The 15,395-nt window shown below is 56.0% G+C and overlaps 2 protein-coding genes across 3 annotated transcripts in view; both read right to left on the bottom strand.

The window, feature by feature from the left end:
• The window catches only part of KCNH6 (potassium voltage-gated channel subfamily H member 6), a 32,448-nt gene extending 31,607 nt beyond the window's left edge, over positions 1-841 (bottom strand). The window contains exon 1 of one of the 2 annotated variants that reach the window (XM_015651000.3): positions 644-841. In XM_015651000.3, the coding sequence (XP_015506486.1) occupies positions 644-719 (76 nt within the window). In that variant the 5' untranslated portion in view covers positions 720-841. The remainder of the gene's footprint in view (positions 1-643) is intronic. The other variant, XM_015651002.3, reaches the window with a different exon arrangement.
• A 6,963-nt stretch (positions 842-7,804) lies between these two features.
• Positions 7,805-15,395, bottom strand: part of ACE (angiotensin I converting enzyme) — a 16,952-nt gene continuing 9,361 nt past the window's right edge. The window contains exons 12-25 of the mRNA XM_015651422.3: positions 14,463-14,674; positions 13,850-13,986; positions 13,405-13,563; positions 12,909-12,996; positions 12,561-12,704; positions 12,139-12,330; positions 11,697-11,794; positions 11,247-11,419; positions 10,573-10,796; positions 10,200-10,344; positions 9,898-9,996; positions 9,384-9,506; positions 8,693-8,880; positions 7,805-8,433 (exon numbers count right to left, since the gene is read on the bottom strand). Coding sequence (XP_015506908.1) covers positions 8,246-8,433; positions 8,693-8,880; positions 9,384-9,506; positions 9,898-9,996; positions 10,200-10,344; positions 10,573-10,796; positions 11,247-11,419; positions 11,697-11,794; positions 12,139-12,330; positions 12,561-12,704; positions 12,909-12,996; positions 13,405-13,563; positions 13,850-13,986; positions 14,463-14,674 — 2,170 coding nt within the window. The 3' untranslated portion in view covers positions 7,805-8,245. The remainder of the gene's footprint in view (positions 8,434-8,692; positions 8,881-9,383; positions 9,507-9,897; positions 9,997-10,199; positions 10,345-10,572; positions 10,797-11,246; positions 11,420-11,696; positions 11,795-12,138; positions 12,331-12,560; positions 12,705-12,908; positions 12,997-13,404; positions 13,564-13,849; positions 13,987-14,462; positions 14,675-15,395) is intronic.

Here is a 15,395-nt window from a genome sequence, read left to right as displayed (position 1 = left end):
CGGGGACAGCCCCGGCACACCACAGCAGCCCACCGAGCTCAGTTTTTGGGGGACCCCACTCCCGTGGTCCCCCCGCCGCCATCCCCAGCATTGTAGAGGGGACCCAGTCCCGTTGGGGTGCCCAGAGTGGGAGCTCCCCGATGTGCACGGACTCTTCGCTGTATTTGACACGAAACCAGCCCAAAAATTCATATAAAGGCATTACTCGGAGCAACAGCAAATGGCAACATTTCACCAGGGACGGCGGCCGCCGAGAGCGCAGAGTTGAAGGCAAACAGGCAGCGAGCCCGACTGCACGGGGCTAGCCCGGTCCCCCAGCCCCGCCGGCCGGGACCCCCCCGCCAGCCCGAGCGCACCGGCCCGGCACGGGGACTGTGGGGGTGGCCGGTGTCCCCAGCCCCCGGGGAAACACCGAGGCTGGGATGGCTCGTCCCCCTGTGTCGCCCTGTCTATAAATACCCGCGGGGACACTGACTGGCTGTCGCCCACCCCTCTCCCCCCTCGGGAGGTCACAGGGGCGCCTCCGCGCCCCCGGGGACACCCGCCCGCCTTCCCCCCCTCCTCTCCCCGCTGTGCTTCGAAGTTGGGGGGCAGCCCCGGCCGCGGGGGGGAGCGGAGCGGGACCGGAGGGTGCGGTACTCACTTTGTCCTTCAAATTTGCGAATGATGGTGTCCAGATAGGTGTTTTGGGGGGCCACATGGCCCCGGCGCACCGGCATTGCTCCGCTGCGCTCTGCGCGCCCCGGGAGCAGCGGAACTTGCCGCGGGCGCGGCGGGGAGGGCGGCCCGACCCCGGAGCGGCGCGGCACGGCCCGGCACGGCGCGGCCCCGCTCCGCCTCACCCCAGGGCTGACCGAGCTCTGGAGCCCAGCCGGCCCGGGGCTCCCATGCTCCCGGTGGCCGGAAGGGGGAACCCCTCAGCCCGCCCTGCCGCGCCCGGCCCCGGGCGGGGGCGGCCGGGTAGGATGAGGATGGGAGGGGGAAGCGGGGGAGAGAGGGGGGAGGACCCGCTTGAAAGCGGGAGAAAATAATAGAATAAAATAATAAGAGTAGAAATCCCCAAAGTGCTTAGTCACCGCTGCCCCGGCCAGCCCGAGGGGGAGCCGTCAGCTGCAACAGCTGCCGACCGGGGAGCTCGCACCCCCGGCGGCCTCCGGGGCTCCCCCGGACCCCCGGCACCCGCACGGCCCCGTCTGGCACCGGCCCCGCGGGCGGGGGCTCCGGGCGGGGCGCGGGGTGGGGCAGGGGAGCAGGTGGGTGCTGGGGTCCTTGAGGGGCTGGGGGTGCCGAGAGGTGAAGGAGGCTGGGGGCACTGGCACGGGGAATTATTAGAGGGTGGAGGGAGAGACCCTCTGGGGCTGGGATGGGGGTGCTTGGAGGAGCGGAGATGGGGTCCTTGGGGTGCTGGCAAAGGATGTCCTGGAGGGTTGGAGCGTTGGAACTGGAGGTTGTGCTGGAGATGTGGAGATTTGGTGGGAGTGCAGATGGAGGTTGTGCTGGGGGCGCTGGAGGAAGGGGTGGTGAAGGAAGGGGTGCTGGAGAGGGGTGCTGGAGGAGGAGGCGCTGGGGGTGCCGGGAGCTGACGGGTGGGGATGGTGAAGGAGGATGGTGGAGGAGGGAGTGATGAAGAGCTCTGGGGTGCGGGGAGTGGTGGGTGGAGGGGGGCGTGCAGGTGGTGCTGAGGTGCGGGGGAGGAGGAGATGCAGAGGTGCAGGGGCAGAAGACGGGGTGCTGCTGGGGGAAGTGTCTGTGGGTGCAGGGGTGCAGGAGCAGGGGAGAGTGTGCTGAGGAGGGGGCGCAGGGGTGCAGCAAGGGAGAGGGCGCCGGTCGGCGCAAGGGGCCCGAGTGGGGAGTGTCGGGGGGTGAAAATGGGGTGCAAGGGAAGGAGGGCGGGGCTTTTGTCGGGATGTTGGGAATGCCGGGGAGGAGGTCAAGGTGTTCCTGCGGGGTCGGGGGTGCCGGGGGTGCCGGGCCCCGCACCTGGCGCTGTCCAGCTGCGCTGGTGCTGAAGGGGCGGGCGGGAGGGGGGACTGGCTGCTGGTTTGGGGAGTGGGGGGGGCTTGGCGTGGGGCGAGCCGGCCTGGCGCAGGGCTCCGTGGGCACGGAGAATCCTTGAGGAACATGGAGCGTTCCGAGTCCTGAGAACTCTGAGGGAGAGTCCGGGGTGTTCTGGGAGCTCTGTTGCACATGGAGAATACAGGAGGTTCCAGGGCTCTGGGGTCACAGAAAGCCCCATGGGCCCTGTAGAGCACGGGGGCCCTGGTGGGTCCCCAGGTCTCTGTGGGATATCAGGGTCCCATGGTGATGCTGCACTTCTAGAGCAGATGTTCAGACCTAGACCCAATTCAGTTCTTCTGCTCCCACCTCAGGGGTGGAGGCCAAGGGGATCAGCTCCCTTTCCTTCCTGAGAAATCCACTCTGGCCAACCCTTTTCTCCTGTGTCCACTGCTAAGGACAGTGTCCACTGAGGGGCTTTCTATTATTATTTTGTTATGCATGATTTTTCAGGCATGAAATTGGTCTAAGAGGATTACGGTCCATTATCATCAGCAGAAGTGTTTTGCTGGGATTTTCAATTACTATTCCAATGCACCTCAGTAATGCCCATGTGGACCAGGCCATGCCAGTGGGGCATTTGACCCACAGCATGGTTTGCCTGGGTTGCCTCCTGTCCTAGGGCCAACAATGCAAGTGGGTGAGGCAGGTGCCCCTTCAGGCCCATTTCAGAGCCTCAGTGCTGTTTTTATCTCCACCTCTCAGAGAAGGCAGCCTTCCCTAACACAGAAAAACTTGTTCTATTGTTGAAGAGGGTGAAAAACCCATTATCTCCCCCCATCCACTCTGCACACTGCCTCTGCTGTGATTTACTGCGAGTCGTGGAGGATGTTTTGCTCTGTATTACACAGATGCAGCTTAATAGCATGGGGGAGGGAGAGGGACACAGAGTCCAGACTCCTGCCTTTTCTGTTTTCTTGTTGATATACTGTGTGACTCAAGGGAGACAGCTCTGTGCTGCAATTTCCTTTAGAAAATAGGGACATTGGTCACTTGGCCTGGTAAAACCTCTCTGAGATTCCTGGATGACCAGTTCTACAGAGGAAAGCAAACTATTACTACTACAGCTAATATGATAGTAATTATGATTATTAATCACCAGGCAGTCAGGATTTAAGGTTGGCCTCCTGCCCTCCTCTCATCCCATAAATCAGTCCAGGATGTTCATGGACACATCACGTGGAAAAGGATGTGTCTGACAGAAAGGGCACGTGCCAGCTCAGAGCCCTTCTGATGGGGTCCCCAGAGTGGAGTGTGGGGGCACCAACGCGGCTCTGGGCATGGGGCAGGACACAGCCCTGGTCCCCCCAGACCTTCTGCCAGGGCTGGGGCTGTGCAATGACCCTAGAAAGGCTTTTCCTGCTCCAGGCATAGCAGTGAGGCCCCTTAGATCCTACTTTCTCCAACCAGGGTGTCTTGTTGCAGCACGTGGCTGGTGGAAGAGCCTCTCTTCCCAGCCCTCTTCCCCACACCACCCTTGCATATGGAGTTGAGTCATGTCATTCTCTTTCAGGTTATTATTCACTAAGCTCCAGGAGCTTCCCAGGGTACCCCTGGTTCTTCCAGTCCCCTGACAGCTCCCCAGTCCCCTCAGTGCATCCCTGTAGGGCCAGATCATCTGTGCAGTTGCCAGTCCATGCCCTGCCTCTCTGCCCTCTTTGGAGGACTTTTGCCCAGACTTCTTTCAATTCCCTGGGTTTTAAGCATATGCTCGTAGTTAATCCCGTGCTTACATTTTATTCCAAATTAGAAAAATTGGGGTCTTTGGGCAAATTCTCCTGCTGTTCAAGTCAGCTGAAGGGCTCCCTGTAATTTAACTGAACAGTAATCCTCTCTCTCTGCCCTGCTCTCCTCCTCCTCCCTTACTCAGTTCTACTTCTCCCCCTTCCTCCTCACTGAATGTTTTTGAGGTTTTACTCCTTTCTCCCTCTTTTTTTTCTTCCTTCCCACACCCTGGGGAACCAGTGGGAAACTACCTGGTTTCCAAGGGCAAAGAAGACCTGGGTGCTTCCCAAGGGTGTCCTCCCCCTCCCTGCTCCTGGGAGTGCAGGAATTCATAATCTGTGTGGGAAATTGTCACCTGCTCAGTGAGGGGCTTCCCTGGGCAGGCACAGGCACATTGGGAAAGGAGGCACAGCCTTAATGGGGTGTGGATTTGGGGTGGGAGGTGTGGGATGGAGGGGATGGGAGCCCACTTGGATCCCAGCATGGCAGCTGTTGGCTGGCGCTTGCCAGGAGAAATGTTTGCCAACCGGGACGCGACATTTCTCCACATTTCTGTAATTAGAGCCGCACTGCAAACACAGCTGGGAAGGGAGAGACAGGGCTTTCATGGTCCCCAAAGTGGCTTCCAGCCACCAGGACTGTCCCCAAACACTCTCGGGTGTCCTTCTGCCTGGCATGGCTTTGCCCTTCGCTTTTGGAAGATGCTCCACAGATGTGACACGGGAAGGGAGGAATTTGGGCTGTAAATTTATTTTGCAGGTGGAAGGATGCTTCTTGTTCTGGCTCCTTTCTCTGCCTCATCAGTCCAAATACTGGCATATTTTTTCAGGATCTCACCTCCACACTGTTTGTTTGTTAAGTATAAAACAAAAACCCAAACCAAGGGTAAAATGTGCAGCCAAATTAAACCCTTATCAGCCTGGGCTTTCCCAGCCTTGGGAGACTGCAAATTTGGAAAGGACTCAGTGACATTAAACCAAGTCACAGACATTGTTTCCTGACAAAGCTACTTCCCACTTGTGGCAGGAAAAGCCACGGAGACTCTGCTCTGGGACGTGGCCCACTCAGTTCATGACATCTCTCTTGGCACCCTGCCTGTCCTCACTGCACAGCAGGGGAAACTGAGGCATGGGGCAGGCTCGTGACTCACCTGCCAGGAGGATGGATGGGGCCTGCAGGCTGCAATAACTCGTGATGCTGCAGGGAAGAGCAGGGAAAGGCAGGATGCAGCTGTGGGAAGGGGGTGCTGGCAGTGGCTGCAGCGGCTCTGTCTGACTGGAAACTTCTGGGCAAGGGGGGATAGGAGCCAAGTGCCAAGTTCCCAGCACTTTTGATGTGGGACAATTCTCTCCCTGTCACCTGAGATGCCTCCCTGTCCCCCTTGGTAGGGAATTCTAGCTAAGCCATGGGGCGGGGGGGAGTCTGAACTTGCTTAAGAGGGGAATATGGGGTCTTGTCTCTCGCCCCCAAATTCACCTTTACACCACTCAGCCCTGCTTGAACACCGAGGAGGGAAGAATGATGCTGACCAGAGCTCGCAGGGGCTGAAGCCAAGGGCAGGGAGCTGCAGGGATGCAGCTTTCCCAGTCCCTACTGCAGCTCACTACATTCCTTCCACAATTCTGCTGTCCCCTGAGACTCCCCCCGTGCCACCTCACCCCTCTCTTTTGCCCAAGGTGGCCCCTTCTGATGGCCCCCAGCTGCTGCCAAGCCGTGGCTGCGAATTTCCAGGCGCTCCTTGTCCCTGGGGAAGGGGAATGTGAGGAACGCAGCCCTGTGCACCCTGTCTGCTCCTGCCTGGCCACCCGTGGGCTAAGAATAGACCTGGCTTGGCCAGGCCCCTCCGGCACCAAGGGACCGTGGGGTGTGGGAACCCCCAGACACCTTCCTGTGTGGGATAATGGACCTAAAATATGAAAAATGGCTTTCTGATGCCCAAAGGCTCCTTGTGCTGGGGAAGGGGACCCAGAGGGTTTCTTGCTTTGATGTGATTTTAAAGCAAATTACTCTGGAAGCTCCATGTACAGGCATGGGGGTGCAAAGCAGCCCCCCAAGCCTCTGTACCCACTTCTCTTGAGCTCCCCTCTAGGAGTTCTGTGAATTGAGGGGGACTCTCCTCCTTTTTTCTGCTTTTACATTTCTTTTTACTCCTTAGAGAGTGATTTTGCTGAGCCTCCTAATTTCAGCTGCAAGCATGATGCAGAATCCAGAAGGCAGCAAAATCTCTCCAGATGTTATCACAACGGGGAAGGGAAATCATCCTTGGTTTAAAGCTATCTTGTAAAACACTGCTGCTGGCTTGGCAGAGCCCTTGGGGCACCAGCCAGCCCTCACTGCTCTCAGAAGTTTCAGCCAGGCCCCCCATGTCAGCCAAGAAGCTCCAGCTGAGCTCAAGGTGGGACCTTCAGCCTCCCCTTGGGCTGGACTGGGCATAACCTCGTGTCCAGCCCCAACTCCTGGGTGGACTTTGCACCTGTGTTGAAGGTAGCCTGGTGTCCAACCCCATCCCATCTGCTGTGTGGACCTTGGCCCCGTGTGAAAGGTTGGCTGGTGTCCAATCCCACCTGCTGCACAGAGCTTGGACCTGTGCTGAAGGAGTCTGATATCTGCTTCTGTCTTCTGCATGGCTGGTGGGCCTGGGCTGTCTGTCTGCCTCTGGACACAGCTCAGTGCACCCTTCACTCGCCCTCGTGTCCATGGTAGGACAAACTCAGCTCCTCTCTGGATTCTCCGGTGTCTCGCTGAGTTAATGTTGCAGTCCCTGAGTGACAGTGTTCAGTGTGGCTCTTCTTTAATTTTTTTTTTAATCCTCTTCCCCAGAAAGCAATTTTCATGAAACTTGCAGGATCTTGATGATCTTGGAGACCTCTTTTCCTCCTCTAATGGGGCAGAAAGGAGCCAAGGAGCTCAAATTTACCAGTGAGGAATTGAGCTGGATGCAGGGCACCTGCACCAGCCTGCTTTCCCAGGCTGAAAATACTCTTGGCTTCCAACTCAGCTCTCACCGTGCCAGGTCTCTGCTCCATGAGCAACGCACTGCCGGGAAGGGGGGAGAGGAGGGAGCCTGGTGTGCCGGGATATAAAGCAGATGCACCAGGATGTGGCGAGGGCAGGACACCGAGTCTGGGGCCGCTGCTCCTGGGGTCTGGGCACCGCCGCAGGACGAGGGCGGCCGGGCTGCTCCCCGTGGGCGTCCTGTGCTCGAGGAGGAGGAAAAGCAAACAAACAGCCGAGCGTGGGCGGGCAGACACCTGCCTTCTGCTCGTCTGCCAGGTGCAACAAGCCGCTCCCCAGCCTCAGCTCCCCGGAGTAAGACATGAGCGAGGGCACGGGCCATGGGATGGGAGAAGGACGGGTCATCCAGATCCCCTCATTTCCCCTGCTGCTTCGGGCTGCAGCAGATCACAGCTCTTTAAGGCTGCAATAATCCTCAGCCTGGGATTAGTTTTGCACCTAATCACTGCAGAACAAATACGAAGTTTTATTTACAGAAGCAGAAGAAAGACGAGGCCGGAGATGGGGAGGATGCGGTGGGGGCGGGGGGCTCAGGCACAGTTGATCCCAAGATAATCAGGAGCTGGAGGGCAGGAGGCGATCGCTGACCTTGGACCCCTGGCTCTTACGTAAATGTGTCATTGAGTGCTGGAGTCACAGCACTCGTGAGCTCCAGCCTTGTCCCATCCTGGGCTTGGTGACCCCCCCAGCCCTTTAAACAGTTCATGTCTGGACTTTGGGGATTCCTGGTCCTGATTCAGCCCCTCCCTTAGGCATGTGCTGCACTGAACCCACGAGCTGTCAGCTCTGATGGGAGCTGCAGTTCAGGGGAGGATGGAGATGCTGTAAAGGGATATTGATCTTTCAGATGGAGAGGGGGGGAAGCTGGATGCTGCAGTTATGTTGCCCCAGAGCCAGGCTGTTCCCCAGGGATTTGTGTTTGCACTGGCTTGGGGTGGCAGCTCTCCTGCTGGAGAGCCTTGTTCCACTGAGCCTCCAGCCCACATGCAAGAAGAAGCTGAGCTGCTGCTCAAGGGATGACAAGACATAGGTTTATTTTTCATCCATGCAAGCAAACAGCCGGGCAGAAGGCAAGCCAGGATGTGCTCCATCCCTCCCCAAACTGCCCTCTGTCACTCAAGTCTCCGTGGCTTTGCCCACAGATCAGAATTGGCTGGTGGGTGACCAGGCTGGACTAGCTCCAGCCCTGGGCACAGGGGCAGCTTCTGATGGCTCCGTGCCTGCCGGAGCCTGAACTTCTCTTTCCCCTGATTCAGACATTGACAAATAAATAGCTCTTCTCTGCTCTGGCTCTTGCATAGTGGAAAGGAATGTCTGACCTGATAGGAGAGAGGAATCCTGGGTTGTGGAAACTCATGGCTTCCTTGGCAAGTGTGCCCACGGCATGGCTGCCAGCTTGGCCAAGAGCCCATGCTTGCACCCTGTCTATGTTGCCCTGCTGGTGGCTGCCTTATTTCAGTTCCATTTCGGAGCTAGATTTGAAGGCCTTTCTCCTGGCTGAGAAGAACTTGACACCCAAGAAGATGGTGGTGAGCAGGAAGATGAGTGCCAGGGCGAGCAGGACCCAGCCACCTGCTGTGGCTTGACTTTTGGTCAGGAACATTCCCAGGAAATCAGTTTTGCTGGAGTCATCTTGGGCTGGAAAGGAGAGAAGTGAGAGACATGGTTGTTGCTGGGGGCTCTGAGCTGTGGTATATTGGGTCACCTTTGCTGGTCTCTTGGATGCCCTTTGGCCTCAGCTCCCTGAGGAATCAAGGAGAATCATCCAAAGACCTTGTGGTTTTTGTGATAGCCAAGGGGAACCAAGAGAGCTCCATTTCATTCTGACCCTAGTGAGGGCAGAGCCCTGGCGAATCGTGGACCTGCTGTGCTTTGTGCTTGGCTGAGCCCTGCATACCTGTGTAAGGAGTCCAGCTGTACTCGGGCCAGCCCAGGACCTCCCCGTTCTTCTTGTTCTCTTTCTCCAGCCATGTCATGAGTGGCTCGAAGTAGCTCATAAGGGCCTCTGCTGACATGTTGGGCTGCCCTGTGATGAGCTGCATGGCTTCGGGCCACGGCTTGCTGAAACCCAGCTTCAGGGCATCCCTGTGGCAGGAGAAATCAGCTCCAATATATTCCCCATCACTCTCTTGGCTGCCAGCCCCTCCCTTTCCCTTGGGACTCTTTGTATCAGCATCCCTGGGTACAGTCTGACACCCCAGAACCACAAGGCTGCCATCCTGGAGCACAGGGAGGGATGGTTGTCTTGGAGGGAAGAGGGGTTTGCATGGATTAAAACCCTCCAGTGAATCCAGCCTGATGCAGAGCAGTCCCTGGGTGAAAGGGTTAATTTTTCAGGTGCTTTTCTTGAAGCAAGGGGGTTGCTTTCCCTAAGGAACTGGGGGCTGGGAGGAGGAGGAGGGAGTCTTCCCCCTGCCAGAGGCCTAGCTACCATCTAGTGGCTGTTTTTGCAATCACAGCGCCCAGCCCAAGGTGTTCCTGCCCCAGGTATGGGATGGGAGGGATGACCAGGGGCTGCGTTGCCTCCTGTCATGTTGGGCTGGCTTTAAGGTGTTTGGGGATTGGCTTTACCCTGCCCACACACCTACCCCAAGATCTTCCCAGCCTCCTGGGACTGGTAGATGTCACAGGTGTGGAGGGGACCCTTGTGCCCAGCTGCATCACAGAGTGCCTGGTGGAACTGGAACTGGATCACAAAGCTGACGAAGTACCTGGTAGAGAGGGATGAAGAGATGGGACTGGACCTTACTAGTGCCTATGCAAGAGAGGATGTGGCTCCCCTCATTCTCTGGTTGCACCCGTCGCAGTCTCAGGGAGCATCACTGGCTGCACCTGCTTCAGCTCAGTTCAACCTGCTGAAGCCATTTCTCCCACAATGATTATATGTTTCTTGGAGTGGATGAGCTCATCTTCCTTGGATAGGGAGAAATTCCCCTACATCCAGACTTCTTCTCTGAAGCTCTGTCAGGGTCTCTGGAGCTGCCCAGCCCTCAAAGGATGGTACCACTAGCCATGGAAAAAGGTGTCATAACTGTCCTCTGACCTGGGGATCCTGCTTCTATGCCCAAATGGTGTCACCGTGCCCCAGCCCTGCTGGCTCACCTAATGTAAGGGACGTTGGCAGGGATATGAAACTTTGCCCCAGGGTCAAAGTCATCTTCAGACCTCAGTGCTGGTGGGCACAAGCCCTGGTACTTCATCCTGGGTGAGAGAGGGAGAGTCAGGCCAGCTTGGGGAGGAGGAAGTGGGGTAGAGTGGGAAGGAACATAGTGGGGTGTGAAGACAGAGGGAAGGGTTGTGTGTCTCATCATTCAATTGCAGACAACTGGACCACAAGGAGAAAACACCCAGCGGGATGATGGCCAAGGCCCTTGTCCCAGACAAGGGTCTGAATTCAGTCCTACCTGAGGTTCCACCACTCCTTGTTGTACTCATCGTCCTTGATCCGCCCATCAAACACCTTCCACCGCCACTGGTCCATGAGGTACCCAAAGGGCAGGAAGGCGATTTTATCCAGGGCGATGCTCATCAGGTAGTTAATATCGCTTTCTGCTCGGGGTGTGAAGATGTGAGCAGGACAGTGCTGTATCCACCTCTCCTCCCTCTGTGGGTCATTCTGCCCCAGAACTGTATGTCCCCAGCAGGTCCTGTCCCCTCCATTCATGCAAAGCCACCATGCATGAATGTCCAGCCCCTTGTCCAGCCCCTCCTGACCATTTGCATTTCCAGCTGTTCCCATTAGCATCCCCACATTTGCTCTTTGGCCCTCCAGCTCACCTTCATTTTCCATGACTTGGTCCAGCAGATTGATGCTATGCAGGTGTTTGGGGGTGGAGACAGACAAGGCCATGACATCCCCAACAGCCTCATGGAAGCCAGGGTTGGCCCCATCACGGAAGGAGACAGGCTGGTCCTTGTACTGCAGGAAGTACTGCACGTGGCCCATCTCGTGATGAACTGTGATGAGGTCGTCCATGTTCACCACGGTGCACTGCTTGATCCTGGACCAGGACACAGGGGTTGAGGGAGAAGGAAGGGCAGTGGTGGTGTGAAAACCTGCAGGAACCATCACATCCCCTTGACCTATTTTTCCTTTTTATGTATGCCCCCTCCCCACATCTGATGCCAGGCCAGGCTGGCCCTACTCCGCTGGGTTGGTCTCTTCCTCCTCCTGCATCTCCTGCTGACCCTGTCCATTCCCTGTCCTTGTTCATCAGTTTTTCCTTCCTCCAGGGCAGAGCAGAGCAGGGCAGGGCAGGGCAGGGCAGGGCAGGCATGGGTTGCCCTCCGTCCCCCATGAGGACTCCTGCCAGCATCTTGGGTACTAAGGGAAGTGCCATAGTTGGGGTGCCACAGCCACAGAGCAAGATACACTGTGGTGGCATCAGCCAAAGACACTTTCTGCCCCAGCACCACATCAGTGGTGGCCACCATCTGCTCCCCATGGGCACCTGAAGTCCTTGCGATTGTAGAAATCCCAGGCCGAGGCATGACACACCACCTCCCGCCCATCTGATGGCTTCTCGATCATGGACTTCTCCCAGAACTCCTGTGGCATGGGGATGAGGCCCAGAGAGGTGAAAAAACGGTCTGACTCTTCAAACATTTTTTTGGGTGTCCAGCCCTGGGGAAAGAGCAGAGAGCTGGTGAGAGGCAGATGGGGTGCTGGGGGCTGTGGAATGATGGGAGGACAGGGGTAGCCTTGTCCTGGGCAGGGGGATCTCCTGGAGTCAGCTAGACCTGGATCCAGGTCTTGGCACATAAAGGTAGGGAGAATACAGATGAGGCATGGATTTTTTTTTGCAACATTAGAGCATTTGGCTCTAACATGAGTGGTGGCAAGAGCCAGCAGTTGCTGAGTCCCAAGGGGTTTCCCCAGAGCAGTATAGAAAAGCACTGACCTGTTTTTTCATGGCTGGGGTGGCATCCACCTTGGTGGCATCTGGGAAAGGTATCACCAGGTCGAAAATGTTGGACCATGACTGAGCCCACATGTTGCCTGGGAAGCGCAGAAGGAGGCACATGTCAGGAGGGAGACAGGGAGAGGAGAGCAACCAGTTACTCCCTCCTCCTGCACAGGTGGATCACCCTGCCTGTTCCCTGCCTTGCCTGGTCCTGCCATCTGCATAAAGGCAATGTTGGCAGGAGCCTGTCCATGCAAGAGAGGTCAAATCATGCTGAGCGTGCTGCCCTTCCCTGGGGCAGATTGGCCTCTACAGACCCATCCCAGGGGACCTTTTCCCATCATTCAGAGCTGAACAGAGATCAGTTTTAACTCTTGGCATGGCACAGAGATAACCACACCTGATGGGAGACACAGCTTAGCTCAGACAGAGCTCTTACCTAGCAGATGGGCAGGGATGGGACCCTTCAGGTTTATGTGCTCTGCACCATACTTTTTGTAGAGGGCTCGGCGTACATAAGCATGTAGGTTGAGGTACAGGGGCTGCAGCTGCAGATACAGCCTCTCCAGATCTTCCTCAAAGGTGGATGTCTCATACAGGGATCTCCAGTAGGCCCCGTTGTCTTTGTAGCCTGTGGTAGGGCAAGAGCAGAAGTTGTCAGACACTGTCCTTCTTGGATAAAACTCTGTCTTGCTGTTCAGACACTCCAGGTCCCTCCATATCTGTGAGACAGTAGATCTCCTGGGAGTTAGTGAGACCTCCACACCCTAAGGATTTTGACCCCCACCTGGATAAAGCGCCCAATCCTCTCCTCACAGGGAGTTAGGGTCGTGGTGGGCTCAAGGGGAGCAGGGCACTGACCATTGAGCAGGGCTGCCTTGTTGCTCAGTTCCACATATCGCTTGTAGTTGTTCCTCATCTTCTTCCCAGAAGCATCCCGCCAGCCCTTCCAGGCAAAGAGGAGCTCATCATAGTCCCGAGAGGTGGCCATGATGTCTGTGAGGTCTAAGAGAGAGTAATGAAGCCACTGTGATGCTGTTGGATGGGCTGAACAGGTGCAATGGTTCTATACCCAATGTGTCGCTTGGGGACCATCACAGAGAAGCTGAAAGAACCCTTCATAGCCATTCTTCATGCCCCAATTAAAAAAAAAATCCCTTCCTTCTGGGCCAGTGCCAATGCCCTGTGGGACACCCTGCTAGATCTTACCAGGATCTAATGGGTGACAGGTTTTGTTCTCTCTGCAGACCTTGGCCACGCTGTATGTGGTCTCCATATCTGAGAGAAGGGTGTTATACTGCAAAGGAAATCAGAGTATATAAACTGCTTATCTTTGCTCCTGATATTGGAGGATGTCCCAGCCCATCGAGATTTTTGTGTGTTTTACTCTGGTCCCTTCCAAGATCAAGTGTCGCTCCTACAGAGGCAACATGGAGTCAATACTAGAGGGCCTGGGGCCAACAAGCATTGTGCCATTGTCACCCAAACATCCAGGCCCCTCTGCAGCCTGGGATAGGCAATGTTTGGGTGGGATACCCTGAAGACAAGGATTTTGGCTTTGTATAGAAGGTACCAAGCTATCACCTTTTTCAAGGCAGATGGTGGCTGCCCAGTGGCATTTCTTAAATTTTGAGAGAAACTTGTGTCTCTCACATAGAGTGATAGCAAGGGACACCCTCTCTTGCTCTGTCCCCTTGCCACTCACCTCCTTCAGCTCATTCTCGGGTAGGGCTGCCCTCTCAATGACACTCAGCTTCTTGAGGATGCGGATGACACTTTGGTCCTGGAAATCTGAGGTGTCAAACTGCCTGGCCCTCATGCCGTACTCCAGGGTGTGCTTGGACATGGCCAAGTTCTTCTCCAGCTACAATGAGAGAAGAGGAATTACTTCAGGGAGAAGACACAGGCCACCACTAGAAACACCACCTGGCATCCCAGGACTGACACCTTCCCCATAGCTGCCTTTGTGGGTACCTCATTGGGTGATGAGGGTTTTCAAGGAAAACACACCTCCTGGGTGAGAATGTTATCCCTTTATGAGGGGCAGAGGCTGCCCTGGTTTTCAGGGCTTCTGTGAAATGTGCTCTGGGTACCAGCTGCCTTCTCTGGCTGTTGGCTCTCCCAGCACAGCCCCAGGGTCATTTCCATACCATGATCTCCTTGTTGTGGTCGGTGATGTTGGTGTTGTAGGCCCAGGATGCCTCGGTGTAGGCATTCCACACTTCCTCAGCTGTGGTGTTGTACTCAGACAAGAACTCTTTAGCTTGTGCCTCATCTGCTATTTTGTCTAGAGGAGGAAATAAATGGGGGAAGAGACGAGAAAGGTCAGGAGAGTTGCAAGAGCACTATCCCATGGAGAAGCCATAGTTAAGCTTTTTCCAGAACTGCAGGTCCATTGAAGGATGCCACGGCTTGGGAGCAGGCTGAGCGAAGAAATTCGGGAAGAGGTGCCCTGCTGGGGTGTCCCTTTGGACAGAGGAAGGGACAACAGGACAAGTTGCATGCACTAGACTCTCCCACGTGAGCACAAAGGACACAGCTGAGAAGAGAAACTCTTCACACCATGACTGATGACATCATTACACAGCTTCAGACAATGAAGCCTCCTGGGACGCAACATCCTGTGGAAGTTCACTGGACATGGCTATTTCTCTTTCCTGGTATGGGGACCACCCCACCCACAGCCTGCCTGTGGATTAATGATGTCTCTTGGGGGACCTCTTCCTGTCCCTCCCTGGACCCGGGATGGAGCTGCAGCCTTACCAATGCCTTCAGGGTAGCCTTCAGGGACAGGGGGACGCCAGTCAAACTCAGGCCAGCCCAGGACCTCGTTGGTCTTGTTGTTCTGCTCCTGAAGCCATTTGGTGACAGGGCTGAAATACTCCAGAAGGGGAGCAGCATCCATCTGACCCATGCCGGTGAGATTCAAGAGGATATCCTGCCATGACTTCGAGGACCCAGCTTTCAACACTTCCCTGTGGAGGAGCAGAAGAGTCAGCATGAAGCCAGGGGATGGATGGGAGAGAAGCAGTGATAGTATCTCAGCTTCTTGAGGGTTGAAGATGCGGTTCCTGGGTGGGACATGAACCTGGGAACTGCCTTGGAAGCCACTGCTTGTCCTGCATGTGGGAACTGAGGATTCCCTGTCACACATTCATGCATTTAACACCCAATCAACAGGAGTCAGCCGTGCTTTAGTGACCTCTTTTCTGGGTGGGAGCTCGTGATTGGGACAATAGCAATACTCTGGTGAGGACCACTCACCCCACCCCAATTCTTCCATGTAGTCCTTCCTTCCCTCCTTCCTTCCCTCCCTCCTTCCCTCCTTCCTTTCCTCCTTCCTTCCCTCCCTCCCTCCCTCCTTCCCTCCTTCCTTCCCTCCCTCCTTCCCTCCTTCCTTCCCGCCTTCCTTCCCTCCCTCCCTATTCTTTGGGTTCCAGGCTCAAACGTTTGGGTTTCTAGAGACTCTGGTCCTAGACTAAGTGCTAGAGATTCTAGACTGGGTTCTAGACTGGGTTCTAGGTCGGTTCTAGACTGGGTTCTAGAGGTTCTAGATCGGGTTCTAGACTGGGTTCTAGAGGTTCTAGATCGGGTTCTAGAGGTTCTAGATCGGGTTCTAGACTGGGTTCTAGAGGTTCTAGATCGGGTTCTAGACTGGGTTCTAGAGGTTCTAGATCGGGTTCTAGAGGTTCTAGA

This window comes from Parus major, chromosome 27 (genome assembly GCF_001522545.3).
Source record: "Parus major isolate Abel chromosome 27, Parus_major1.1, whole genome shotgun sequence".
NCBI lineage: Eukaryota > Metazoa > Chordata > Aves > Passeriformes > Paridae > Parus > Parus major.
Note: the sequence above shows the minus strand (reverse complement) of the source record. Positions and strands in the feature narration are given on the sequence as shown.